A 27,976-nucleotide genomic window follows, 5' to 3' on the forward strand; every position below is an offset into this window, starting at 1 on the left:
GGTTTCCAGGGTCTTCGTGAAATAATAAATAAGGAGAATGACCCATGAAAAAAATACACTGTGAACATGGAGGACCATTTTAAATTGTATCCTAACACTTCCACCCCCACTCATTTTTATTTACACAAGATAGAAAACATCAGCTTTTATTGTAGTTCAGTTAACAGGCAAGGAAATATACCCCAAAAGAAATGCCTTGTCTTTCTAGTATTTTATTATAAACATGTATCCTTGAGAGATAAAACAAACACTCCATTTTATCTCTAAGTCAACCCCAATGAATTAAAGAAAATACCCACAGAACTCCCCAAAAATTATTCAAAGAAGACTTAAATGGTGAATACGAACCTTGGCATTACATGCTGAATATATTTAACTCCAATACCAGAGGTCTACTGACAGTGAACAGCTCTGACCCAAGTTCATACTAGCCAATAAGATAAATATAGATGAACAGTTCATCCTTTATCTCAAGAGCTGATTCTTCTCGGCTGCTGCAGGACTGGGAGGGGGTAGAACCACTTAACATTATACACAGGACACTCCTCCCTCAGAGCTACTGAGCATCTGCATCAAAGCTCACAACAGTTCCTTCCAGAAGGTCCTCTACTTGCCCGGAACCACATCAGAGTAATCCTTCAAAACTCCAGCCAAATGGTCATTGTGAGTCTTGAACCTCCGTTTCTTCTGAGAAGCAGGTTTCTTTCTCCTTTGAATTGGAGCCTAAAAGGAAAAATAAGGAATAATCATAATCCTGTTTATTATTTAAAAATAAAACATTTTCTGCAAACTGCCTTGCAGGATCAGACCAAAGGCCCATCTACCCCACCATCCTCTCTTGCCAGCAGTGGCCAAATGGTGACCTCTAAGAAGCTCACAAACAGGGCATGACAGTAATACTTATCTCTGATGGATGCCCTGGCTTCTGATAACCAGAAATGCAGTATCACTGAACTTGACATTTTCTTTTTAACTTCATGGCTAACAGAAGTTGAAATATCAATTCTCCATGAATTCGATTGCTTGAGAAACACACCAACACTAAACCATGACTTAGTGCAGGAGTGGGGAACTTCTGGACTACAGACCAATTGTGGCCCTCAAGGCAACCCCCCATTTGGCTGAGGAGGCCATTTTGGGGGAGTCACACCCACACCACCACTGATGTCATACATCAGCTGGTGGGCGGGTGGGACCGTGCCTTCAAATTCCCTGCACTTCTTCAGACCTCCATGATTTGAAGGGAAAGTGCAAAGGGGAGGGGATGCATGAAGGTGTGCTGATGGGTGGTACAAGTGTGTGCCTTGCTCAAAGTTTTTGAACACACCCCATTATTTCTCCTTTAAACCTCCATGTATGTACATGGTAAAATAGTCATAATAAATGATTTTGAACCAAATGAAGACTGTACATGGATGAAAGAAATGCTACATTTTGAACCTGGTATAGTGAAATAAGGAACAGCCTTGAAAAGTTCCCAGCACTAATCTTATAATCAAGCCTAATCCTAATGTCATGGCACCATGCAAAAAGAATGAATTTTACTGAGTCCATAAAGGGATCAAATTGCTGTAACCATTTGCCAGATCTCAGGCAAGCATTCCTAATGGTAGGAGAAGGGCAAAGAGGCCTGGGAAGAAGAGGAAGACAACTACCTCATTTATTAGTTGCAAGACAAATACTGATCGTTGCCTTGTAACCTGATTATTTTAAGGGTAACAACAAAGCATTAATTCTGTCCAGATTAAGTTCTCCTTAACTGACTAGAACAAAGCATGGAAAAATGGCAATTTTCTTACTATTTTCTTTGGTCCAGCCTCCTGCATGGAAGAAATCCCCTGGCGTTTCAGATACTCTTCTATCTTCTCTTCATCCATGGAATCCACAGGAACACTCCTCCACAGTTTCTGAAATTCTAAAATGCCAAAATAAGAATACTTAATTAGACACGGCACTGGATAAACCAACAGGAAATGTTTCTCATTGCATTCACAATGCAAAACTTGCAAAGTTTTAAGCTGTGTGAAAAACTGCTTTGCCAGATTGTCAATGACATGGCAGACAAACCATAAGGTTTTAAATTACAGTAGTGAATTGAAAGGTCAATGATGAACACTCCGAGAAGCTGGTTAGAGGGTCACTTCAGCACAACCGCTTTCACAAAAGTCTCCCAAATTTTCAGGATTTCTTTTTCCGTATAAGAAATGCATATGCATTTATACTGCGTAGTGAGTATCAGTTCAGTACATTCTAATGATTGGTACCAAATGTATTTCTTTAATGTATGTGGCCTTAAAGCTAGACAGCTGCTGCACCAGCATCTCCTCCCACTGACTTCCCAGTAAATTGAAGTGAAAGATAAGTGATAAGAAGTCATTGCATTTTCCACATCTCCCACAATGAGGTGGAGTGGAGGCAGAGTGCACTGTTCTCATGTGTTTTCCTTCTGTAGGTACAGCTGGGGAGAGATGGGTTGGCAGCAGAAACACGTTTCCTATAACAACTAGTTTTGAGCCTAAAGGAAATGATTAACAAATCAAAAGATACATCATGCTTCTATCCAAGTCTCATTAGTGTTGTTGTTTTTTTAACACACTTTTAAAACCAAAAAGCTATATTGGCCTATGGGTCACATAAAATGAAGAGGCCCAAAGCTTCAAAGAGCAGCAATGGTCTGATAACCTGCATGCAACCTGCCTCGTTTTAAGTGCTTTCCTGGAATGCCTTTATCAAGGCTGTGACTGGTACAATTCCACATCCCTTCATTCCATGGTAATTAAATTTGATAGTGCCTGTCAACAGACCCAGTGCACAACTCATAAATAAAACCCTAAAACACGAGTCAGAAACCATTTCAGGTATTCCCACATATACCAAGCATTCATGTTTTTGATGTGACACTAACCAAGGAAATCCTCTGTGACTTTTCCTCCTTTGGATTTACCGGTAATATGAAAGTAATGGAACTGGTTGGAGATTAACAAGCTGAGGCTTAATTGAGGAAAGACAGCAGTACTCAATAGTGTAGCAGGGGAGGGGGTCTTCCAGGGCAATTACCCTGGGCGCATTGGGGGGTGCTTCTGACACAGCCCTCCCCGAGCAAGCCCTTAGCTGGTGTCACTCTGGTGGCTGGTGTCACTTCAGTGGTGAGGGCTGGCCAGGCGCAGCAGGCTCCTTTGCTTCCATGCCCAGCCCCCTGGTGAGGGCACATGTGTCTGACCCGGATGCAGTGGGAGCACGCTCCACCACTGAGCAGTACTGTTGCTTAAGGTTTCTATTGATCTTGGTTCAGCTGTACAACCTGTACTTGATGGGGCTACACTCCCCCTTAATGATCAAGTTAGTAGCTAAGGGGAGCAGCCACAAGCTCAGCAGCTCTGCCTGGTGAATCAGTCAATCAGTATGTGAATGTTTGTGTAACTGAGGTGAACACGAGACATGTGAACGGAGTATGCAAGTAGTTTACCGAGTGTATAAGGAATAAGGAAAAGGTATACAGTACATGAATACATTTTCAAGTTTTTGCAATTCTTCACTTGTTTTATATTATTTATATTTATATTTATATTATATCAGCAATCTTGGGCTGAGAAGAGTGTGGTAGGTTTTGCACACCCAAACAGTTGCAGAGATTTTGTAAACACAAAGAAGGGCATTATGTGGGATGAGACGACCTCATGAGCTGGCATAATAAAAATGAAATTCAACAATGCACTATATAAGGTCTCACAGCTGCTAAGGCAGTAAATGCAATTCTTGTGTTTGCTGAGACATTTGTAATATAGGAAGTGAAATACTGGTATTTTTGGCACTGAAAAAAAAACAGGGAACAAGCCTGCCAGAAGACAGAACTCTTACAACTCAGAAATTCAGCATTGTTGAAAACACTTGAATAACTTTGCCTAAAAAAAAGAAGCACTTCCATAAAACATATGAACTTGATCTGGGAGAAAACAGATCACAGATCACAACATGGAATAATGAATTTAAAACCTTTGGGACATTTCTGCAAAAATCTGACCTTCCCCCTGCAGCCGCCTGGCAATTCTGAGAATTCAAGCAAAATCTGGCCCAGATGCACTGAGTGCAACCATATCTTCTGCAAACAGTATACCTTCACATTTGAGAAAACTCAATTAAGTGCCTATACACATTAATATATAACGCATTAAGCTTCAACCTAAACCCAATTAGACACAAGTGGAACAAAGAAATAGAAGCCCACCTAACACCTGCACAGTGGGAAAAAGTCCTATGTACAGTGGCATTAAACTAGTCACCCATGACATTGGACTGAGATTAATCCAACAACAACAAAAAACACTCCTCCAGGCCTACTGGACACTGGCATGCCTTAAATGCATGGGCATTACACCCATGGATGACTGCTGGAGAAGTAAGCAGCCCACCTAACCCACCAACTATGGAGCTACCCAATAATCAAAACCTTCTGGGACAAATTCCTGATAATAGGAGGTACCAACATCCTAATCAGCTACATACCTGGGGATTATTGAAAATACAGAAAAGATGGTTCCACTAAGTCACACAGGCAGCAAAATGCATAACCCTCCAACACTGGAAAGGCTGGATCGCACCAAACATGGAAAACTGAATAAAACATCTCCTCTCCTACAGCTAGCTGCCAGTGAGAAAACGCTGCTCCATAAACTATGTAAAAAGTCTAGTTTCCAAGAGAATTGGGAGCACAGCTTTGGAACCTTTCACAGAAAAATACTCACAACCTGAAGAAGTGGGAGCACAACATAGGGATGGAAACTTCTGTAACTGAACAACTGTTAATCTGGGACCCCAAACATCAGTGACATTTATTGGCCCATATCCTTATCTGAACATGTAAACCTGAACATTGTGTGCAACACACCAAACAACTGAACATCAGAAATAGAAATGCTGTAACTGAAAAAGCACAAGAGCAGAGGGAGGAACAGAGAACTGGGGATAGAGGGGGCAGGGACAAGGGACTGTTCTGCTTTATTGTAGTAACTTGAAAACCCTAATAACAACAGAAATAATAAAAAAGGAATTCTGAGAAAGCCCCGCCTTCCCTAAAAAAGGCAAGAAGATGCGTGCAGATCTAGAGAAAAGTCCCATTTCAGAAAATGCTTATTACCTCTGGTTTTCTGATTCCCAGACCTGTATGCCCTCCTATCTACAAGGGAAGAATAGCTCACTACAAACAGATATTATTCACATGTGGCATTATATCAAGGAAGCTCTAGTATTTAAGAATTGGGTATGCCAACTTGATATATATTTTGTAATGGTCTAAAACAGTGGTTCCCAATTGGTGGTCCATGAACCCCAAGGGGTCCATGTAACCCACCCAGGGGGTTTGCAACACCATTCACATAACAAAAACTACTATACAGATATAAATATTTTCAAAAGTAGGGGGTTTATGGCTTGGCTTTTGAAAAACAGGGGGTCCACAGTACTGAGCTAACTGGGAACCACTGGTCTAAAATAAAGTCTGTAATATGTTATTCTATGATAGCCATTGCTGACTATTCATATCTGAAAGAAAGAAGTAAATATCTTTTTAGCAGAGTTTAAGCTTTAAAAAACCAGATAAATGATAAAATCACAGGTCACAAAAACACACTGTTAATGTACCATGACAGATTCCAAAATAAAATTTATACACAATTATTTCCATAAGAGCAAGCAAACTAAAAATGTGAGATTATACTGCCATCTACAGATCAAATTATGAAGAGACTAACCTTTCACAAACATTTTACACAGTACTGTATACATTCATCCTATCATGTGATATTATAAATTTAAACATTAAGCCAATAATTACAATTTTGTTATCCAAAAATAAACATAAAATCAACCATGTTTCAAATTACTGACATCCTGTATTGCAAAGGAATTGGGATTAAATAGACTGAACATCAGGTAGAAGTGCAACACCGACTATATTTAGATAATTCATAAATAAAATATGATAATGGTGATGACAGCGCAGAACATAATGGACAAAAATGACACCATCATCAAACAGTACATAAAAATAGTACATTACTACATATGCTTCTATGCTTTCTCTAAAGCATTCAGAAAACAGAACAATCCTACTTTATTCATAGCTTAGCCATATTTAAAATTATTTTCTCTCATATTCTGCTAAAATAAATTTTTGAAGGAGACAAAGAGGCTTTATGTAAAGCCTACCAACCACTCCTATATTTAGGGAACAGTCTTATCATCTGCATATTCCCAGCAGTTATCTGAAACTTGCCCTCCTCCCAGGAGGTCGAATTTGGCCTGCAAGGCCATTTTCCCTAAACCACACACAAACCAGGTGGCATCACTGGTGATGTCAGCTGATGGGCAGGAGGACAGGGTCTAATTCTACACCGGCTGCACAATCCTGTTCCCATATTCCTCCCTTAAGATTGTCTTAACAAAAAATCCCAACCACTTTTAGCTTTCCTCATAGAAGGTGCTCGAATCTCTTGATTATGGTTGTATGTTTCTGGGATACAGTGGTGCCCCGCTAGACGAATGCCTCGCTAGACGAAAAACTCGCTAGACGAAGGCATTCGTCTAGCGGAAGGCTGCCCCGCTAGACGAAAAAGTCTATGGGGCTGCCTCGCAAGGCGAAAAATTTTCGTCTTTTTTTTCGTTTAGCAAAAGCGCGGCTGTCATTGCCGCTTCACTAGACGAAAAACCCGCTAGACGAAAATTTTCGCAGGACGAATTATTTTCGTCTAGCGGGGCACCACTGTAATGAGTTTTTAAGTAATGGCTCATACTTGCCTCATCTCAATTCTTTATTTCCAATGAATAAACTAAACAAATTTGCATGTACCAGCTGAATCTCTGCCTGCATGTTTGCCTTTCATAAGAGGACAGGGGGACTATGTGGCTGTATACAAGGCAGCCTAAAAGGCCCTAGAGCATTGTTTACAAACCTTGGCTCTCCAGCGGTTTTTGGACTATAACTCCCATCATCCCTAACCAGCAGGATCAGTGGTCAGGGATGATAGGAACTGTAGTCCAGAAACAGTTGGGAGACCCAAGGTTGGGATATGATACCTGCTTTCAAGGGTCTTCAACATCCAGCACACTGCCAAGATGAGTGTGCTCGGTATTTTAGGCTCTGGAATTTAAATATTAGATGCATTAGCATTCAGGTTCAAGTTGTACAACATCAGATGAAGTGAGACACGCGAGTGACATTTTAACATTTGACACCATGAGCGTGGCATCAGGTTTGGTGAACTCCAGCTGTCATCATCAGCCCCAGACAACACGGCCACTTGTCCGTGATAGTGAAAGTTGTAGTCTAGCAACATCTGCCTGACCAAATGTCTCACAGCCCTGTAATAAACTATTCTAAACCCATATCCAGAATATGCTTTCCCTAGAGATACATATATTTACAGCTGTAATTAGAAAACCAACCTTCATCCACTGTAAACTGACAGCTCTTATCATTGTAGAAAAGAATTTTCTTCTTATCAGGACGTGTAACAAAGATGATCTGGTCCCCTAAAGCCTCAAATGTAAACACAGAAATGTAAGTGTACTTAAGCACTGTTAATTCCATTACTTTTGAGATCTTCAACAACTGAATCTGTTAGAGAAATGGGTGGATGCTCAACACTGGAATTCATTTAGAATAAATATGAGACAGATCCTTGCATTAATTTTGCCTATGACATAAAACAATTTAACAAAATTTGCAAGCATTTTGTGAATGGGCAAAACATCTTGTAACTCACATATCAACAGATTTTTGAAGATACAAATTATTTATCCCCACAGTGTTCACTTTTATAAACAAGGGAAAGGTGAATAATCCTAAATTCTAATGTGTCTGATTTGTTCACTTATGGTTGTAGAAGCAAGAGGAAGAACACTCTAATTCTAGTCACCAATTCAATGAATTATGAGGGGGAGTTAGCCCATCTCTATCATATATATTAATACACACAGCCTACATATATTCTGGAAAGCTGCTGGAAGCCAGTTTTTCACTCTGAATGTCACTGTTACCTGTGGCAAAGAGGTAAAAATCTAGTACCAATGATCACATGAGCACACATAACTGCAGGCAGCTCTCAAAACACCTGTCATTGGGTAAGAGCTGTTTGAAGGCATGCTCCCTCTATGAGAGGTCCAGAGGGAGGAAACACAAGAAGGGGCCTTTTCTGTAGTGGCTCCCCGTTTGTGGAATGCTCTCCCCAAGAATGCTCACTTGGCACCATCACTGCATATCTTCAGGAGCCAAGTGAAAATATTTCTCAATGAACAGGCCTCTGGTGGATCTATGGCCTTTGAAATGTGTTGGGGAAGTCAGTTATAGGTTTGTTTGTATTTTGTGTTCTCATGTTGTATTTTTATGCTGCGAACCACCTTGTGATCTTCGGAGAAAGGGCGGTATACAAATTTAATAATAATTAAGTGTGTTAATATTAATGGAATTTTCAGAAAAAGTGATTTATTAGGTGATCCTCTAGGTGCTGTGTTGTAAGATGTTCGGAGTCTTTAAGATGGCAGATAGTCTAAATCAGTGATCTAAACAAATACCAAAATCTTTGGCCATGATTTAGTTACTTAATGTAATTTTGTGAATAAAAGAGTGTGTATTAAGCTTTTGGCTTAGCATTAAAAGTACTAACATGGTACTTAAAAAGGAAGTCCAGAATTCAAAAGCATTCTCAACCACAAGTTGAACTGATGAGGACCCTAAGGAACTCACTCTCTGTCAGCATCAGTTCCTCCTTTGTAAAACTGGTACATTTAGGTTGGAATCCTATACAGACTTACCTGGGAGTAAGTCTCATTGAACCCCCACACCCACCCCGAATCAATACTGCAAAGGCCCTTTTATACTGATTTGCTAGCATGAGTAAGACAATGGCAATGATTCAGAGGGTTGACTCCTGATTTTAATTTTAATTTTAAATTCTACCAGAAGCTGTCCACATTGAATTGCCAAACCGCTCTTTGAACTCTGCGGTTCAAAAAGAAGGGTGGATGTTTTGCACCAGTTCGTTCAAAAATAAAAATGGTGCTGTGTACACTACTTTTTTCCATCTTTTCCTTTAAGCAGTGTTTGTAAGAACTCAGGGGAGCTGAAAAAAATCCTTGTCCAGATGGTGCACATAAGTTGTTCTGAACTGCAGCATATTATTGAAAAGTAAAAGCAATTAATAAGTTTGCTTTTACCGAATAAGAAAAACAAATTCCTAACATGAAACTAGGGAGTGTTGCTTACCTTTATGGCTTTCTGTGCATTAGGCAGTCCTTCTTCAATATCTTCTAGAAGTATTCCTCCTAGCCCTCGCTGATCATGTTTATCTAAGAGTCGAAGCAGGGCCTTTTTATCTTTCAAATTGTACTTAGGCTTGAAAGCGTATTTTCCATCTATAACATCTATTTTGGGATTGTTGACAAGGGCCTGTAACATAAATACATTTTTTCAGCTTACAGAAGATGCCATGCATTTCCTTTGTGTACATTTTGTTAAAACAGTAATTCCTAAATTGTCTGCCAGGAAATACTGCCTACCACAAGAAAACTGCAAATTGAAGAGCCACAATAAATTAAAGGCCCAAAGTAGGAACTGCATGTTGCGTGCCTGTATTACTCACCTGATCAGCCTCTTTCCACCCAATGATTATGTAAATTGCATGATGTCTTGGCATCACGAGCAACTGGAATATTCAGTCACTGTCAGTGCAGAGATCAAGCAGAATTATGTGCCTGCCCAGGAGGCTGCCTGGTGTGTCTCTGAATGAGCCATCACTCTGGCCTTGCCTCTTTCCAGGACTTCTTGAAGGAAAGTTATTCTGCAGTATCGCTGCTTCTCAACATGGGTGTTGTGCAATATGAATTTGGAGTAGGACTGTGTCTGCTTGTAAACTCTAAAATATACTAGGAAACACACACACAGGGTGAGGGCTTCAGCATGTACACAGGGCTTCCTCCTCCTCTCACCACTACCCCCATGAAATTGGCTTGGGGGGGTGGGAGAACCCCCAGAACAGCTTGCGGAGGGGGGGGGGAGACGGACATTGTTTCATATGTCAAGCTGAAATAGCTGAGTCTCTCAGAAAACTGCATCTTGGTAACTCACTGACAGGTAGGGATGGCTGAAGTGCTCATAAGCCTGGGGATGAAGGTGCTTGGCGATTGTCCCAGGAGACATTGACCTCTCTTGCCCGACTGTGGGAGCTCCCCTCCAAGCACCAGCTATTTTCCCTGCCCAAAGCAAGGCCCACTCTGGCCAAGTCAAGTTGCTACTGAATGGTGCTGATGGTGACCTGAAGACCCTGGTTCACTCAGAATGTCCCTGCTGGAAGAAGAGCATGAAGCTGAACAGCTTGCAAACTCTGTTGGAACCAATAGGGCAAGGCAGGTGTTTCAGAGTAGGTGGGTGGAGGTGTGTTATATGGCAATAAGCTGTAGTTTTATTTTGCTAGCACATGTCTAGTCATGGATTCTATGAACACTGGGGGCTTCAGGGTGCTCTTTTCCCCAAGAACAGATTATGTTCAGACTTTGCTAAACATTTAATTACTGTTTAAAATTGATGGCACCTTGCACTTACAGCCAAAGGGAAATATTTTTAGAGTATGTGAAAGTAAAATATGCCTGCAATTGTAACATTTGAGAATCCACATTTAAATAAATGCAGATCTTTTAAGCTTTTATTAATATAAAGCACTCAACATTAAAACTATTCCACAATTAGCATACACACAATATGAACTGGAAATTTATGTTAACAAATGTACAGGTATATGCTTTGAAGAGTGCCACACCTTTCTTAACGTGATGCATTCACATTAGATAGCATTTAGACATCAAGTTTTTAGGGGAAATGTAGTATTAAACATCACAGAAAATATATTCACAATAACTTGAACCAGTATTTACCAAATAGTAATTTAACAACTTAGTAAGTTTGTCTCTTTTGATAGCTCATCAAAGCTCTGTATGACAGCTTCTTACAGCCATACAATCGCTGAACAATATGAGTTAACATTTGATAAAAATGCTTATTTGAACTGGCCTTATCTTAGAAGTCTGAATAGTTGCTTTCGTTACCTCACTCATTAACCATTGTTTCTGCTTCAGTCCAATATCTAGGTGCTGTGTTTCATCCAATATTTCTTCCAGAGTTAATGGGTGTGTATCACCACGCTGGTGCCGTGTCTAGGGAAAGAAATAATAACTGCTTTGAGTTGCTATTAATTTTTTAAAGTAAAACATTAAGAGTACACAAACTTTGCTGAAGTTGGGTAGCAACGAAATGCAATTTCTTTTAGTTAAAGAACTGACACTATTCACAGATTCAGCTCCAGTAATTTACCTCTCTGTATTTATTCTTATTCTGCATGTGTTACAATCAAATTCATTAATTTTTTAAAATATCAACATATAAATTGCTCAGGATGCTGTGTACAAATAAATAGGTCAGTGTTGTATCACAAATGTGTTACAACAACATTTCAGCAACACTGCATTGCTATTACAGGAATTCAGCTGCTAGGTTTTGGATCTTTATTGATAGCCCTTCTAAAATTTGAAATGGTACCTATGCTCATAGGAAAGGAAACCAGCATCTAGGTAAACAGGTAAACCAGCATCTAGGTAAACATCTCAAGATCAAGGGCACATTGATCTACAGCTTGGCTCTTACCCCAACCAGCCAGTACCAAGTACTGTAGTTCTCCTGCTCTGCAACACAGGCAGGGCTGTCAAAACTGAGTTTGGTGAACTCTTATCAAAGTGCACATTGGGGTAATAAGCTCCAATCAATGTAAGTTGTGATAACAGCATACTGCACAATGTAGTTAGACCTTCTACCAAATGAGAACAGAACTGCAGAGTCTGACATAGCTCTATTCACTTTCACCAGAAGATCCAAATGCAATAAATGTAATCTTACGCTGTCCACAAAATTACAACTGAACCAGCAGGTCTAATTAGCCATTGGACTACAGCCTCTCACCCACTTTTTAATTGTATGAACTAGGGTATATATATTAATTCAGATGAATAATGTCCTTACTGTAACTACAGTGAAAATTAACTTGTACAAAATTATTATTCCAAGCCAGGTATTAGCCACAATAATCCTTTTATACTTTTTATCTCATTGCTGCAAACAATGAGATCTCAGAGTTTATATTTTAATGTCTGTGGTTACATAAAAATATAGTTACTTCTTGGTTAGTCACAGATATGTTGTGTACTGCTATGCAAATGAAGAAAAGACTAAATCCTTACTTCAGTGTCTCACATTTCCCTTATGCCTACTTATTCCCTATTAAAACTAGCACTTTTAACCCAAGGTTTAAATAGTCTGTGAGAGGCCTATAAACAAAATTGCACCTCTTAATTTCTTTAGTCATATATGCACAGGGAACAAGGTTTCCAGGATACCAACTGGCAGAGGAAAGCAATCAGCTTGTGGTTGTTGTGTGCTGCTAGGTATGGTCATATTTGTGCTAAATCACAAGCCTTCAATGCAGAGCTTAGCTGATATCCTACTCCATTTCCCACTCTTAAGGATTAAGCAGGAAACGATAGACCTCAGTTGGCAGGCAGAACAGTACCCTCCCAAAAAGCAGTAGAGTTATGCCTGAAAGATATATGCCATTTTTTGCATCTAGCCATTTTATACATTTAATATTGCTGCTGAGGTTAAGGAAATTATACTAGAAGGTGCACACTTTATTGTTCTAAATAAATGGAAACAAGATAATTATACCTTCATATAATTCACTATTTTTGCAAGGACTCCAAACTTGTAGCCAGATCCACCAGAAAGGGCTTTCAAGTTAAAAGATCCATTGCTGTGATCTGCAAAGGAAAAACGTTCTCATTTAGGCTAAATATACCCTTGTTACCATAACCACAAAGAAAAAGCTACAAGCAATACCTAGCAGTTTTCATATGCATTACAGTATTCTCAGAAACAGCACTTATTACGTTTGGAGAAACAAAGATTTTCAAAGCACATTTCATTATCATAGGAGCAATCTTTATCAGTAAACTGTTTGTGACATTTTTAAAGCAGAGTAACTCTTTACAAATTGTTACACTGGGAGTTTTGCCAAACTTGGCAGCCTCGGTGTTAACAATATTTACAGATTACCAGCAATGAGCCTCAGGCCCTCCACACAGCATGGATGAGGTTCCATGCACATGCAGCTCTGCAGAAGACATATTCCCATGAAGTGATCCCACAATGATAAAAAAGCATGTAAGGTAAAGCAATAACACAGGTAGGGCCAAATGGTTACCGGTATTTATCAGACACTTCAGTGGCATGGTGACTGCATGTGAAGGGGACTGGAGACAATAAATGCTTCAACCAACTATTACTGTTATGTCGTGAGTGCAGTGTCTATACGATTTCAGCTCTTCATGTACCGGTAATCAGCTCTGGGTAGTGATTCAGCATGCTAGCAAGGATATGCTAGGAGTCAAGTCTAACAAGAACAATCTCCTTTATTGCAGTAGGAACTTGACTGACTGGAGGGAAAGGGCAAGCTCCTTTTATACTCTCAGGAACAGGAGTTGGGGAAAGGATACATTTAGATTTTGGCGGGACCCAATCAGAATAAGGATCCAAATTGTGGCAACAAGTTAACCAATAGCAACTGTCACCGCACCCGTTTGAATCACCCTGGTGCGGGAAAGGTAGTTACAGAACTAGCAGTGAAACAATCTCTAGGTGAAGCACATGAAAGATAATTAAAAACAGTTAAAAGCACAAAAACTGAAACTATACTATCTGTGTCCATTAGCATTACCTATCTCACATGTGCATGCCCAGGGAATTCCTCTTCTGAGTCCTCCTGCCTTCAGAAATGAGGCAGGGGAGCATGAGAAACAAGGCCTTTTCAAGCACAACAGCACACTTAAGGAATTGTCTTCCAATGAATATCCTCCACAAGAAATGAAAACCTGTTCTGGATAGCTTTTGAATACTGATGCTTTTATTCTGATACTGCTTTTTAATGTATTTTTTCTGCTACTTTTTTACCTTATGTGATTGGATTCATATATTGTTTATTGCATCTTTTTGGAGGGGAAATTCATTTCCCCAACCCCCTAGATCAGATGGTGGGAGAGACAGGAGGATGAGAGAGGACGTCCTGTTACACAGGCAGAAATCCTTACACTAACCAAACAACTTTATTAGGTACAACCATCTGTCTATAAGGCAGCTGAGGGTCCACCAGACCCAGAAAGAGCAGGATATGAGATGATATACTGTAATAAATAAAATCTCCTTAATTGTCCCATGCCTTACAGACAGTAAATAGAAATTATACTGCCTCCTTCTAGCATTAGCCAAGCCAAATAAGCATATATTTCATATCCCACATGCAAGAAAAGGCCACTGAATTCTTTAGGCTCTGAAAAATTGCCAGCTCTCTCAAATCCTCCCCGCTAACATTCACTCTAGTACCACAAGCCCATTGGCCCTGGGTTTCCAACAGCAAAACCATTTGCTGAACTAGGGTTGCCATATTTCAAAAAGTGAAAATCTGGACACAAAAGTAAAATAAAACAAAAATTTAGTTTTGGAATTATTTTAAAGGAAATTTGCAAAAAGAAAACTTCACTTCCAACATGAAATTTCCTTCCAGTAGCATCTTAGAGACCAACTCAGTTTGTTCTTGGTATGAGCTTTCGTGTGCATGCAAACATCCAACATGGGTTGGCATACGTCTGGATTTTCCTGGACACTCAAGAGATTTCTGCCCAAGCGCTGTTACAGATGGCCGAATCCCGGCTGTGTCCGGGAAATTCCGAACATGTGGTGATCGTATCTGGATTCATGTGCCAGAAAAGACCATTAACTAAAAATAATTTTACCACATCTGACCCAGTGGAAAGCCTCTGCAATTACTGTATCAAACGAAGTGGCTGACTCCTGGCAATGAATGAAAATTTGAGATTTATCTCAGTTTTTATGCAGTACAGATTCACAGGCTGATTTTCTCTACAAACTGTACCCAAGGAATCTCATAATAGAAAAATACAATAAAAACAAAACTACAAGCAAAACCACCAGTAAATTACAGTATTAAAATAATGTGAACAGACGATAACAAAGGAAGTAATTAATTAAAAGAATGCTACAATGAAATAGTCTTCTGTTCTTATAGAAAGGCAATCAGTGATTGGGTCAGGAGTACCTCCATAAGGAGCCTGTTCCATAATTCCTTCCCACAACCAAGAAGATTCTATTTTCTCATGCCCTCTCACCATACTTCTGATGGTACAGAGTTCTTGAACATATCTGTATAGTTGAAAGGAAATTTAGTAACCCTATTCCCAAGCCATTAAGCTGTTGTTGTTGTTTTGCTTTATTTCAGATTGGCCTAGCTTTGCTCTTTTTTTTAATCTAAAAAAATGTTTTTATTAAAGGATTTTCATAGTTAACAACGTCTCTGTTTTCAGTTCATAGAGTCCTTTCTACAGGTCAGTTATATTAAAATGAAATATTGTTTTAAGTGGAACTGATAGTTTCTCTTCCTCGGTGTACTCCTACTGAAAAGGGAAGGGGAAATGTACACCAAAACTACTTTGCATGATGTTTTTTTAATCACTTTTATACAAGCAGTCAAAGTGATAACAAATTCAGTTTTCTTTCCTAAATGGTAATATGAATCCATTGAAACAGAAAATTGGCATTATTTTCAGATATATTTTGTGGAAAACAAAAACCTATTTTTTCTAATTTTTCAGAGGTTATCCTGTTTTTGGCTTATTTCTTTTTTGTTGTTAATAATCATGCTAGCTGCCTTAAACTGCTAGAAACACAGCCTACAATATTTTAAAGAAAGACAGAATAACAAATTTGGACACAATTTGAAGAATTCAAAACATATTGTAATTCTCATAACTATCACTTGGTCTTCCCAGTCTACTTCAGCTATAGAAAGGGATCAGAAAACAAAAGAAAAAGGTAAATATTACAGATGCAATTCACAAACTACTGCTGTAGTTTCAAATATTTCAATGCTTTTTACCATAAATGGTTGACAAGCAGAAAAGGCAAAAGGTGTGTCTGTGTGAGTGTACATATAATATATGAAAATTCAGATCAGTCAGTAATTCTCTTCTATTAAGATCCTTGACTAGTTATGGATGGTTCGCACCAGCTTGGTATGTCATTAAAAGAGCAAAGAAACCTGAAGGCATTAACACAGTAAGTGCCTTGCTCAGATCAAAGCAAAAGCACAAAAGGCCACATTATTTATAAATATATTTAATGGTTAAAGGAACTTCTGGGGGGAATGGCAAGGCAGGGGAAGAAGATCTAGAGTGATACCCTCTACATTTCAGATTTATGAATGATTTCCTCCTCGAGCAGGGGTCTGATGCAAATGAGCATAAAGGAAGTTGTCAGCTGCATTCTGCTTCAGCCAATAGCAGCAGAGCTCCATTTTAGCTGTACCCGAGGCTGTATTAAACAGCAGATCAGCACTGTTCCAGCATCCTTTCTAAAAAGAGGTAGGTTTATACCTTTTTTAAACTGTTGTACAATTATTATCTGAAGGTAAAACAGATTTTTTAAATAAATCAAAGCATGCAAGACCTCCATCTACAATTTTTTATAAAAAAATACAAACTGTTTACTTTCTCTTGTATCTAAAGCTGGATTATGTGCTGCTTAAATGCAGAGACGCTTGCCTTGTGCTAATAGAGAATCTTACCATCTGTGCATCCATGAAGAATTGATGACCATCCATCTTACAGAGAGCCCAACACACCCAGATAATATTCTGTGATCAAAATTCCTTTGAGGCATCGTGTGACCTACTAATTAATCTAATTTTGCCCGGTAAAAACTACTGTTAATATATATTAAATACGGTTGTGCTAGTGAGATGCTTTTGTCTTCAAATTTAAACTATTGCTAAACTGCACAAAAAAATGCTATTAACCAAACCCACCAAGCTGGAATCTTAGCCTTAACCCTTAGCACCTAGCTATTGTACGTCTTCTGAGATGGATCACTGACATATTCAGTGGGATTCTGCCAGTTCAAATGTGAAGTGATTATTGCTTTGGGCTGCAATCCTATATCCTGTTATTTGGGTGTAAGCCCCACTGAAACCAGAGGGACTTCAGAGTAAACATGAGCTGTTAAGTTTTATGTTGTACTGGTTTCATTTAACATTACAATTCCATGCATGTCTATTCAGATGTAAGCCCCACTGAGTTCAATGGGTCTTACTCTCAGATAAGTGGGTATAAGATTGCAGAGAAGATCGTCCTTAAAAACGAATTGTCGTATGTTTCCTTACGGAACTTCTTTAACATGACCTAGAGAACCTGCTTTGCAAGTCATGTGCTTTTACTGCTTTCCATATGGCTAAGTAAAAATAAGTCAAGCAGAAAGTACATACAAAAAAATCATGAAATATTTAACTGTCATTTGATTGTGTGGGCACACAATGAAGTGCATACATATATTCACCTTACTGTAAAACCAAACTTTTTGTTTCAAAATTTTAATCTCAAGGTAGTAAAAGAAAAGACCCCTTCCAAAGCATAATTGTCAGCATGTAAATACAGCTGCCCATTTTTAAAACAATCAGTATTGGACAGTAATACATTTACTGATTAACTAAGCACCATCATGTCTTTATACCACATTCTATCAGGGCTAATCCTCCTGGCACAAGTAATATTTAAAAATAAAAGGCAGTTACTCCCTTGATAGCCATGTCTGAAGCTCTCTTAAATAATTAAGTTTATATTTCACCCTTCCCCTAAATATTATTGAAATGTGTTGTTTTTAAATCTTTGTACAAATTTATAACATAATACCACCAGTAGCAATCATTAATCTGATTATGATTTTTTAAACCACTGCACTCGATGCTTTTTCAACTAAAATGAAACACAGCCTCATACATTAATCACACAGCCCCAAAATACGTCAGGTTGCTGATATCTAGGCTAAATAGATATATATAATTCCTTTCACAGAAAAGCAATCAGTAGGCAACAATACCTTTATGACCTATGGACTCATCAGGCTTTTCTAATAATTTAGGCCATGCACTTTGCTCATAATTTTATATACTTCAGTTGTGGCTAAACAGAAACCTTCAAAACATGGCCCAATCTCTTTCACTGCACTCTACTGCCATCATTGGGCACAAGCACTTGCTAGGGGCACTGTGAGCAATTAGGTGTTTTGTTTTCTTTTCTATATCTTGTGTTATTTGACAGGATCAAAGTACAACAGGAATCCAAATGCCCTTTTTATTGGGGGTGTTTTGCTTCCTCTTCTCCCCTGCTCTTGATAATTTGGAGCACATTGTAGGTCCTGCTTCAAAATTAAATTGATCAAATTAAGCTCATGGCAGTTCTTTCCAGGACATTCAATAAATCCCAACACTTTTAGCTTTTCATGTTCATATTTTCAACACACAGCTGGGCAGTCTATGTACCTGTGGAGAGCTGGAAAGGAAAGCCATTCTCACTAGTTAAGACCCTTGCCTATGTCTATGTAGTGTGTTACCAAAAGGGCTTTGTCTTTTTGTCTCCACTAAAACTGCCTTTGGAAGAAATGACAGAAGCTCTTCATAGCCAAGTCCAGCCATCTTTTTGTGACACGTTTTACCTGCTGCCAGGGTTTGAAATTAGCAGGGTGCCAGGCACATTTTGTGCGTAAAGATTATCCATTTGTGAGCACCTCAAAAAGTCTGGGTGCCATTTTTCGTGCCTGGCTGACACTCAAGGATTACTGAAATGTATGTGCTTTGAAGCCTCAAAGTACTGTATATAAGGATAGAAAGTAAGTTAAGGAGTTTAACAATAAAGAGTAGAATGTTTTGAAAACTGAAGTATGGTACCAATATTTTTATTGTAAACACCAATCTAAACATGTATTAACAATTTCTGCTAAAAATGTGATTTTAACAATGTGTCACTTGTGTGAATTGCATATTAGTTCATGCTTATTAAGATAATAAATAAAAAGTGTTGCCACCCTACCCCCCTCAGTGGCAGCTAGATGTTCTGTTTTGGAGCCCACAACTCACGTCCCAGAAGCCATTTGGCTCCTAGCTTTTCTATCCCAGTTTCTAACACTGCCTGCTGCTCAATGATGCCACGTGAGGTGTAGCCACCTCTAAAACAGAAGAGCCTAGCTGTGGCTCTTGCTTCCAAGACCGTTCTTCTATCATGCACTAACAAGCAGGCTCTTTTCTCTATGTTGATTTTTCTGATGGGGCAATTTCCCCAAATCTCCCCCCTGCAAGGCAGAAAAATCCAGCAGATGGATGAATGGACCAGTGGGTGAACTGTAGTCTAGAACTGCTTTCATCGAAGACACAAAGGCAGTATCAATGCTCTCCCATTCTACAACAGGGATGGGGCATGGAGAACATTAGGCCCCTCCCTAATGACTAAGGTTGACATGCCAGTCAGCCAAGCAGTCAAATATGGCCAAATATTCCATTGGCTCACCTCCAAAGGAACATATCTCCACATATGGTGGGAGTGCCCCAAAATCCAACTATTCTGGACAACAACCATACGAGAAATATGTAAAATAACCAAGCAAGTATTAGAAATCACCCCAGAATTGGCCTTACTAAATATCTTCCAAGACAATAATGCCCACTTACACCACAAAGACCTCATAACCCACCTACTTTCAGCAACCAGAAACATCATAACCAGACACTGGAGAGACCTGTCAGGAGTAAACATGGACCAATGGTACCAAATAGTATGGGAAACAGCCTTACTAGAAAAATTAACCAATAAGCTGAAAATGACACGGGGACAAATAGAAGAAGACGCCTTCACCCCGGTATGGCTCCCTTTTATCACAAACACAGCCCAACAAGACAATGACAAAAATCTACCAACAGCATACAAATCAATATGGCTAACCTGATCCAAAACACCCACCCACCCCACTCACAAATGAAAACAAAGACCACCACAGCCAATCACAAATGAACAACCACACCCTAGGGTAACCCCAACCTCTCTCACCACCAAAGGAATACAAGCGAACAAAAGAGAACCTGCACAAGCAATGCTGACATAAAACCCTACATATATTAAGCAAAATAGAAACATCATCACCCGACACCACCCCACCCCACCCCACTCATCTTCCCACCCCGTCCACCTCTTTCCCCCTCTTCTTCCCAATGTCTCAACAAATGAAACTGATTTGTAAAAATGACACATGGAAAAAATACGAGAGAGACTTTGCACATACTTTTGTAAATCAAGAAATCTTTAATAAAAATGCTTTTTTAAAAAAGATTGTCATTGGCTGTTAACATGTAATGCTAACTCATGATTTGTTTAAGCCACTGTATGTCCAACAAACCACAAACTGTCTCACAGATGGGCAAACATGACTTGTTTCTCCAATGATTGGTTTGTTTTCCAACTGTTCTTGTCTCATGCCTCTATAGCTTAGAGAGAGTGGGGTGGTCGTACAAACTATGGCTAAGCAAGGATGCAGACATAACATCCAAGCATAGTTAATAAATCAGCTTGTTAGCCAACAATAAACCACGGTTTTACATCACACTTTGTTGCGAGAAAGCAAACAATAGTCAGTCTGCTGATCTAGGTCTGGACATTCAAACAAACCACTTTGGCTAAATGAACCATGGTTTAGCATTATGTATAAACTAACCATTGTACTGCTGGCAATTTACCTTTTTATTTCATCATGGTGTCATTCATTAGCAAGATCAAGAGTGAAGCCTGCTTGCTCCCTAGCCCTATAATGGTTACAGAGAAAGCTTCTACTGCTGCTTATCCAGAGGCAACTACAATAGTAGCAAAGGTCACTGTCTAGGACTGCTCATTATTTCATCTTGTTTACTGAAGGAACCAAAGAATTTATGCTTTAAGAATTGGCCTGCACAAGTGCTTTTAAAAACTTTGTTTGTTTGTTTTTCAATAGTTGCCACTTGGCTTATCTTTCTGTTTTACTTTACTTAAAAAAAAAAAAAAAACGTAGGCTGACTATGTTTCATGATAAAACTGAGAGAACTGTTCAGTAAATTGTTCACATTTATACAAACTTTACCCAACATTAAATATGATATCAATTACCATTTTGTAAGTTAATTGGGTTGTTGGAAAAAAGAGGTTAACATGTTTTTACAGTTTAAAAATGTCGAACCTGTTTTTTGTTCTAATAAAGTTGATTTCAAAATACATGACCATTATTTGACAATATCTGCCCAGTCAAATGTCTAGTCCTACGCATGACTGATGCAGTCTTGCAATACAGTAAGAAACATAAAGTAAGCACTATGATCCAAAACTTTGCTTTATTTGAAATAAAACTGAATTAATGTACCTGCAGGTCAATACCATTATATCAAACTATAGCAAGAAACATGAACAATTAGCCAATTAAACAACACAACCTTTCTCAAACTATTTACATACAAAGAAACAGTTCTATTTTGTTGGTGACAGGAAAAAGCATAAAAATTTAACAACAAAGGAAAATCACTAACTTTCCGGTTTGTATATTTCAACACACAGAGCTGGTGCAGAGACAGAACTTGGAAGACTCTCTCAACATGGCAACATTCAACAATAGTCGTTGGAATGAAACTACATCCCTCTACCAATATCTTGGTTTTCAAGTGCAGAAGATTTATCCTTTCCATGACAACTGGAACACTGCCTGCTTTGTCATTTTGGTCATATTTATATTTACTGTAATATGTTTGGTGGTGCTAGCTTTCTTATATGAGCTGCTTGACTGCTGCTGCTGTGTGAAAAACAAAACTATGAAAGACTTGGAGAATGAACCAAACCCTGTTAGATCTATGATGGACAGCTTCAGGAAACGTGAAACGGAAGTGGTGTAGCAATGGACTGTTTTGCTAGCATCTGCAGCAAAACCTATGTTCAATATTATAATAAAGCTGCTTGCAACTTTTGACAAAGCAAGTCAGATTCTGCTTAGCCTTAAATATCATTAGCACCATTTTTTGTTCACTGGTGGATAGAAACTTGAAGAGTTCACAAAATGCTTAATAATGGATGATCATTCACAGTGTTATGTGAAAATGGATTTTATGTAAAAATGGTTTCTTTGTTGTTTTACAATGAAAACCTGTTGACTAGACTGGAGTAAAATTTTGTTCATCTCACCAGTTATATCTACTGCTTAATTTATTTATTTTAAAAATAAGTATTCTTGGCAGGCAACAAGTACAGTGGTACCCCGCTAGACGAATGCTTCGCTAGACGAAAAACTCGCTAGACGAAAGCATTCGTCTAGCGGGAGGCTGCCCCGCTAGACGAAAAAGTCTATGGAGCTGCCTCGCAAGACGAAAAATTTCGTCTTTTTTTTTTTTCTTCGTTTTGCGGAGCGCGGCTCCCATTGCCGCTCCGCAAGACGAAAACCCCGCTAGACGAAAATTTTCGCGGGACGAATTATTTTCGTCTAGCGGGGCACCACTGTATAAAAACAGCAGACAGTAAAAAATAGCAGCAAGACTGATTTTATTTTTTAAGTATTTGTCATAGTCTGAAAGCTTATCAAACCCAAAGAAGTATAGCAACACAGCAACCATTTTAGAATTCTGCACCTCTGAAGGCATTAGATGAGCAAACAACAATTTTTTAAATCATTTATGTAGTACATTTCAAGTATTTAAAGTATAGGAGTGGCTAACATTTGGGAGTCCAGATGTTGCTGTCCTACAACTCATGTCATCCCTGACTGTAGGCCTTGTTGGATGGGGCTGATGGGAGTTGAAAGCACAGCAACAACTGGAGAGCTGCTGGTTAGCTGTCCCTGGTGCAGAGAGAGAAAATTATGTTAGCAGGGAGGTCAAAAGAAAATGAAATGACAGTAAAAATACATGAGATTTTAGCTGCATGTAAAATAATTGTAGAGACCATTCAAGAAGTCATTCTTGCATTGGTAAATTAATTACGATCTGTAACTTATCATTTATCAACATTACTGCAGTTAATTACTGCTGTTGGCATTTTTTGTATTCCATGTCTTCTGACCTCACTGCCATCATGTTTTTCTTTAGACACCACAATATATATAATATTCTGGCAATCCAGGGTGAAATTCCATGCATCTGATGAAAGCATTATGCCATGAAAGCTAGCCTTATGCCAATACATGAGTTTGAAAGCATACAGTACTAGCGTGACTATCGACTGTACTGTGTATTTGTCAACCCTGCATCTACACAGTATGGCTGACAACTTGGTTAAAAAAAATGAAAAACCCCACAGTATGTGCTGTGTTTTCTTTTATATTTGGAACAGTCAGGCAAGGAAGGAACTCTGTTAATATGAAAACAGCACTGTTTTCTGCCCTTGACTTTGAGAGGATTTAAGCACTACAAGAAAAGCAAGGCTGGCACCAAATCTAAGTAGCCCTGTGTTGGGTTCTCACCTCCACCAAATTCTGTACAACACACAGTACAACTTGATGCCATGATATCATTACACTGTGAGGTCCCATTGCTGCCATCCAATTATGCAGAGCACAGGGACACAGCATGGTGATGTGACAAGCAATTCTTGGCAGCAGGCTCATGTAACATTTAGTTCTGCAATCTGGTTTAATGAGGTGCGGGGAGGAAACGATTGAACTGATTCTGCCATGGGGTGAGTGGTACAGCAATCTTTTCCTAACCACAGGCAAGTCTCAGTGAATTCTAAGCAATACTCAACATTGCAAGTTACAACTGCTTAGCTGGCTGATAGGACTCTACATCAACAGCAGCACCAACTTTGCAATTCTTAGTATCAGCCCTGAAAGTGTATGATCATTGACTTGAGGAAGGAAGTCTAGAAGAAAGAAAGAATGGCAATCATGCAACAGGAGCTGGCCGAATGAGGCTTGCTTTATTAGAGCATAGTGTTACTCTATTCCTTTGTCCAACTCCTAGTGCCCAACAAGTCTACTTACCTCACTTCTCCTATCTTGCCTGCATGGGCTCCTATCACCAGCTGCAAAAAAAACCTGCCCCTCAAACAGAAATCTCAATATAAGCCAGGGTTAATTCCATCTCTCACATTTCTAGGCTATGATATAACATAATTAACAGCATAAAGGCCCAGAAATGGGATACTGGAATCTTAACTGATGATTTGATTTATTTATTTTCTTTTAAGAGTAGAAATGCACAGTAGCCTCACTCATGTGACTAGAACCTGTATAAAAAAAACTATAAACACTAACAAAATACTATCATTAGAGCTAGAACCACTTTAGCAACACAGCTCTGCTGCATGAAAGTTCAGAAAATATTACTTCTCTCTTGAAGGAGAACCACAAACCGAGAAAAACAGTCCCTCGGTTCCATTTCTGTTATGTCAATTATTATGAGTATTTTTTGAGAAAAGGAGTATAGTCCAACTTCTCCATCCCCAAGTCATTAACTCCCAAGCCCCCACCACAGAACTGCCATTAGAAGAACCATACAAGGTGCCCTGGTTTGCACTTTATTTATTTATTTATTTATTTATTTATTTATTTATTTATTAAATATATATCCTGTTCTTTCTTCCAAAGAAGCCCAGGGCAGCAAAAAACAAATGATAAAACATCTTTAAAACATTAAGCCACAATTAAACTATGGTTTAATGTAAAAGAACAGTGAGCTTGTGAATGCTACTAAAACTGCAGGCATTTCACTCCTCCCCTACTCCTGCCAGGAAACAAACCATAGTCTGGCTTGTTATGCTGTCCAAACCTAGGCTTATGGTTTGTTTTTCTCCATGAAATTGAGAAACCAATGGAGATCAAAGTTTATTCCTGGCTTGTCACTTGTGGTTTGCTTAGAGAGAAATCAGCCACAAACCTAGGTGGAAAGACGAGGAATTTTGCTTGAAACAGAATATTACTGAATATCAACTTTATACTTACCTGGAACATTTATGATTCCTAAGTGATTTATTGCACTGTAGACCGGCATTGATTAGTAGTGTTTATGCACCATTGAATATATGTGTCAGGCCATTGCATTTGCATCTTATATTTTGTAGCTATTATTCTCACTGTTGCTATAGTATATTTATATATTTTTCACTGTCTATTGTCACGGCTCTTTGTTTTGTGTTTGCTTACAAACCTGGGTGTGGCAGTGTGGCAGCAGTAGTAAGGCATAAAACATGCAAGATTTCAGTGGCATATACCAGCACACTGCACATTCACATTTATTTCAGCTGTGGTTTACTGTGACACGTTAATTAGATCGTTATGTATACATAAAGCTCAATAACCTGGAAGGATAGGACATAAGAAGAGTTTCTGCTTAAACACCAAAAGCAGAACCCACGAACCTGCATTCTGTTTTGAGCTTGATGATCCACCCTGCTCTACCTTTGTCTTCTTCTTCTTAGAAGATGAGGAATCAGAAGAGGGTGCTGGGCGTTTTTCTACAGCTGGAGTACAGAGTGCTCGCTTTTTGAAAAGTTCTCGTTCTCTTAGCAAGCTTGGATCCATAATTCTGTCAAAAAAGCAAAATACTAGTGAGAATGTGTTGTATTTATACTGTACAGAGCTTTACATCATACATAACAGTTGTGTTCAGACATTGTCAGCCGCTAACATGGGAAGAGTTGTCTTCACCATGGGTTGAACAAGATCTAGCTAGTCAGTCCCACTCGATTTCCCTCAGAGGACATCAGTGGGAACTGTTGCCTAGTAGGCAGAGGCTGAAGGGCAACACCATGGAAGACTAAGAATGAGGGCAGAAAATTCCCCCTGAATAATCATAGTACCACAGGATTGCCACTTTATTTCTATTCCTAATACCACACTTGAATTTGAATTTTATTGTTGGAATATTTTGTATGCCACTTTGAAAGTTTATGTAAGTTATAAAGCAGGATTAGAAGTACTATAAATAAAGAAAACTAAATTATAATTTAACACTACAGGGAAGCGTCTAGGTGAACTTCCAGCCTGTTTGCTCACTCCTCCCTCCAAAAGTTTTAGCTCCTATTTTCAACTAATCTTGGTTACTTATTATGTGTGAACACAGATAAATTGTGGTTGTGTTAAGCATGTTTTAGGAACCAAGGTTTATGATCCTGGCTCAGTCTCCTAAACCATATGAAACCCTAACAATAGTTATTGGTTCAGATATAGCATGTAATCACAATTACTTGAAAATGGAAGCCAAATCTTCTTATGTTTTCCTCATGAACCACAGGAAGGTGAATGCTCAAAAGCTCAAAGTGGCTGCTTAAAGCACTATTTCACTACTTCTTGGCTTAAATCCATGCCGTAAAGCTCATAAGCATTATCTTCAAACTGCAGATGTAAGGCTGAAGAAAGCATCTTGCCCAAGACCATCTAGTAAGTTTTCAGCAGAGGAAATACAGTGGTACCTCTGGTTAAGAACTTAATTCGTTCCGGAGGTCCGTCCTTAACCTGAAACTGTTCTTAACCTGAGGTACCACTTTAGCTAATGGGGCCTCCGGCAGCTGCTGCGCCCACGTGATTTCTGTTCTCATCCTGAAGCAAAGTTCTTAACCCGAGGTACTACTTCCGGGATAGCGGAGTCTGTAACCTGAAGCGTTTGTAACCCGAAGCATTTGTAACCCGGGGTACCACTGTATTTGAATTGTGGATTTCCTGTATCACATATTTAGCCACTATAATACACTAACTTTCCTGGTCATGAGGGTTCCACAGTTTTAGGTAACTGGCAAGTGTGCGCTCATAAGCACAAAACTTTTTATTGACTATGTCTTGCTCAGCCCTGAAGGACCACTTCAAGACTAGGAGACTGCTAATTCCAAGGCAACATCCTGTTTTCATTCTATGTTCAAAAGGGAAATGGACAGCTGAAGAGCTGTAAGTCAGCTTTCCCCTCATCCCAAGATGAGTTACCAGGTAAAATATTCAGAGCCGCATCTCTGGCGGGAGTCCACAGTTACACTTGGGAAATACAGAGAACTTCACCAGAAAGTTAAGGTGAGCAAGTGAAACACGCTGGAATATTTGCATAGGCAGCGGTCGTCTCTGAAACTGAGGTAGTGGCCTTGCAGACCATTATTCTCTCAGCCTGAGACCTCTTGCAATGTGAGGCAATAGCACCGCCTACGTTACAGGGGTATTAAGCATTACCCGGCTCCTATTTCTGCAAAGAGTTTTGAAAACATATGGATCACACACCTTACTCTATGGAGTGCCTATGGCGGTATTTATCCTTGAGGAACCCTGGAAATCGTGCAGAAATCGTCAGAGGTTTCTGAGGGTTCCCCGAGGAAGGGAACGACAGTCCTGTGGGGGCGGATGATGTTGCCTCTGAAGCGTAGCGCAAGATAAACTTCCCTGAAAAGCGGGGGCCACTTTTCACTTTTCCTCAGCTTCCGCACGGCAACCGTGTGTCGGGTTCGACTACCCAGGCTTCCCCCAAAGGGACTCCATGGAGGAACTGGCAGTTTGAAGAAGCCGCTCCGAGCATCCTTCAGTTAAGAGGTCAGCCGCCTTGCGCGCGCCCCTCCCCACAACCGCCCCTCAGTTCAAAACCCACAAGACCACTGTGTTGTTGTTGCTTCGACTGCTTCCTGCTTTCCCCATGCGCCGGAATACTCCCGCTTCCACAAGTGGGTTGGAAGAAAAGGTGGGTGCCCTGCTGACTCCGCCCGGGGAGGTGGACTGCCGGGCTGCCCCTCACCTTCTCCCGAGCCCTCAGCCCTCCCACGAGGCAAACAAGAGTCGCCGCCGTAGCAGCCGCCAATCCCATCCCGGGGTGCCGCTGAGCGCGCGCGCCCCCGCGCGCCAAACCACTCACCTCGCGCACGAGACTACCCCAACGACGGGAGTGGGGTGGAGGGGTGGGCGGGAGACGGGTAGAGTGTTTGGAGGGGGGTTGGGAAACCAACTTGAGCCCTGCGGCTCCTGCTTCCCTATTGGCTCAGATTCCTAGCGCGCAGGTCTTCCACCGACATTTCCCAT

At 39.7% G+C, this 27,976-nt stretch overlaps 2 protein-coding genes across 2 annotated transcripts; one reads left to right on the forward strand and one right to left on the reverse strand.

Annotated features, from left to right (window-relative positions):
- Positions 1–192: 192 nt before the first annotated feature.
- On the reverse strand, positions 193–27,889 carry GTF2E2 (general transcription factor IIE subunit 2). The gene is made up of 8 exons (XM_033172967.1): positions 27,813–27,889; positions 25,348–25,514; positions 12,764–12,855; positions 11,095–11,202; positions 9,260–9,442; positions 7,441–7,534; positions 1,800–1,915; positions 193–723 (listed from the first exon to the last, which is right to left on the reverse strand). The coding sequence occupies exons 2-8, from the start codon at positions 25,508–25,510 to the stop codon at positions 607–609; spliced, it is 873 nt and encodes a 290-aa protein (XP_033028858.1). The 5' UTR covers positions 25,511–25,514; positions 27,813–27,889; the 3' UTR covers positions 193–606.
- On the forward strand, positions 16,154–22,184 carry SMIM18 (small integral membrane protein 18). The gene is made up of 2 exons (XM_033172968.1): positions 16,154–16,527; positions 21,565–22,184. The coding sequence occupies exons 1-2, from the start codon at positions 16,368–16,370 to the stop codon at positions 21,894–21,896; spliced, it is 492 nt and encodes a 163-aa protein (XP_033028859.1). The 5' UTR covers positions 16,154–16,367; the 3' UTR covers positions 21,897–22,184.
- Positions 27,890–27,976: the final 87 nt, after the last annotated feature.

The sequence above is a fragment of the Lacerta agilis genome, chromosome 16 (genome assembly GCF_009819535.1).
Source record: "Lacerta agilis isolate rLacAgi1 chromosome 16, rLacAgi1.pri, whole genome shotgun sequence".
Taxonomy (NCBI): domain Eukaryota; kingdom Metazoa; phylum Chordata; class Lepidosauria; order Squamata; family Lacertidae; genus Lacerta; species Lacerta agilis.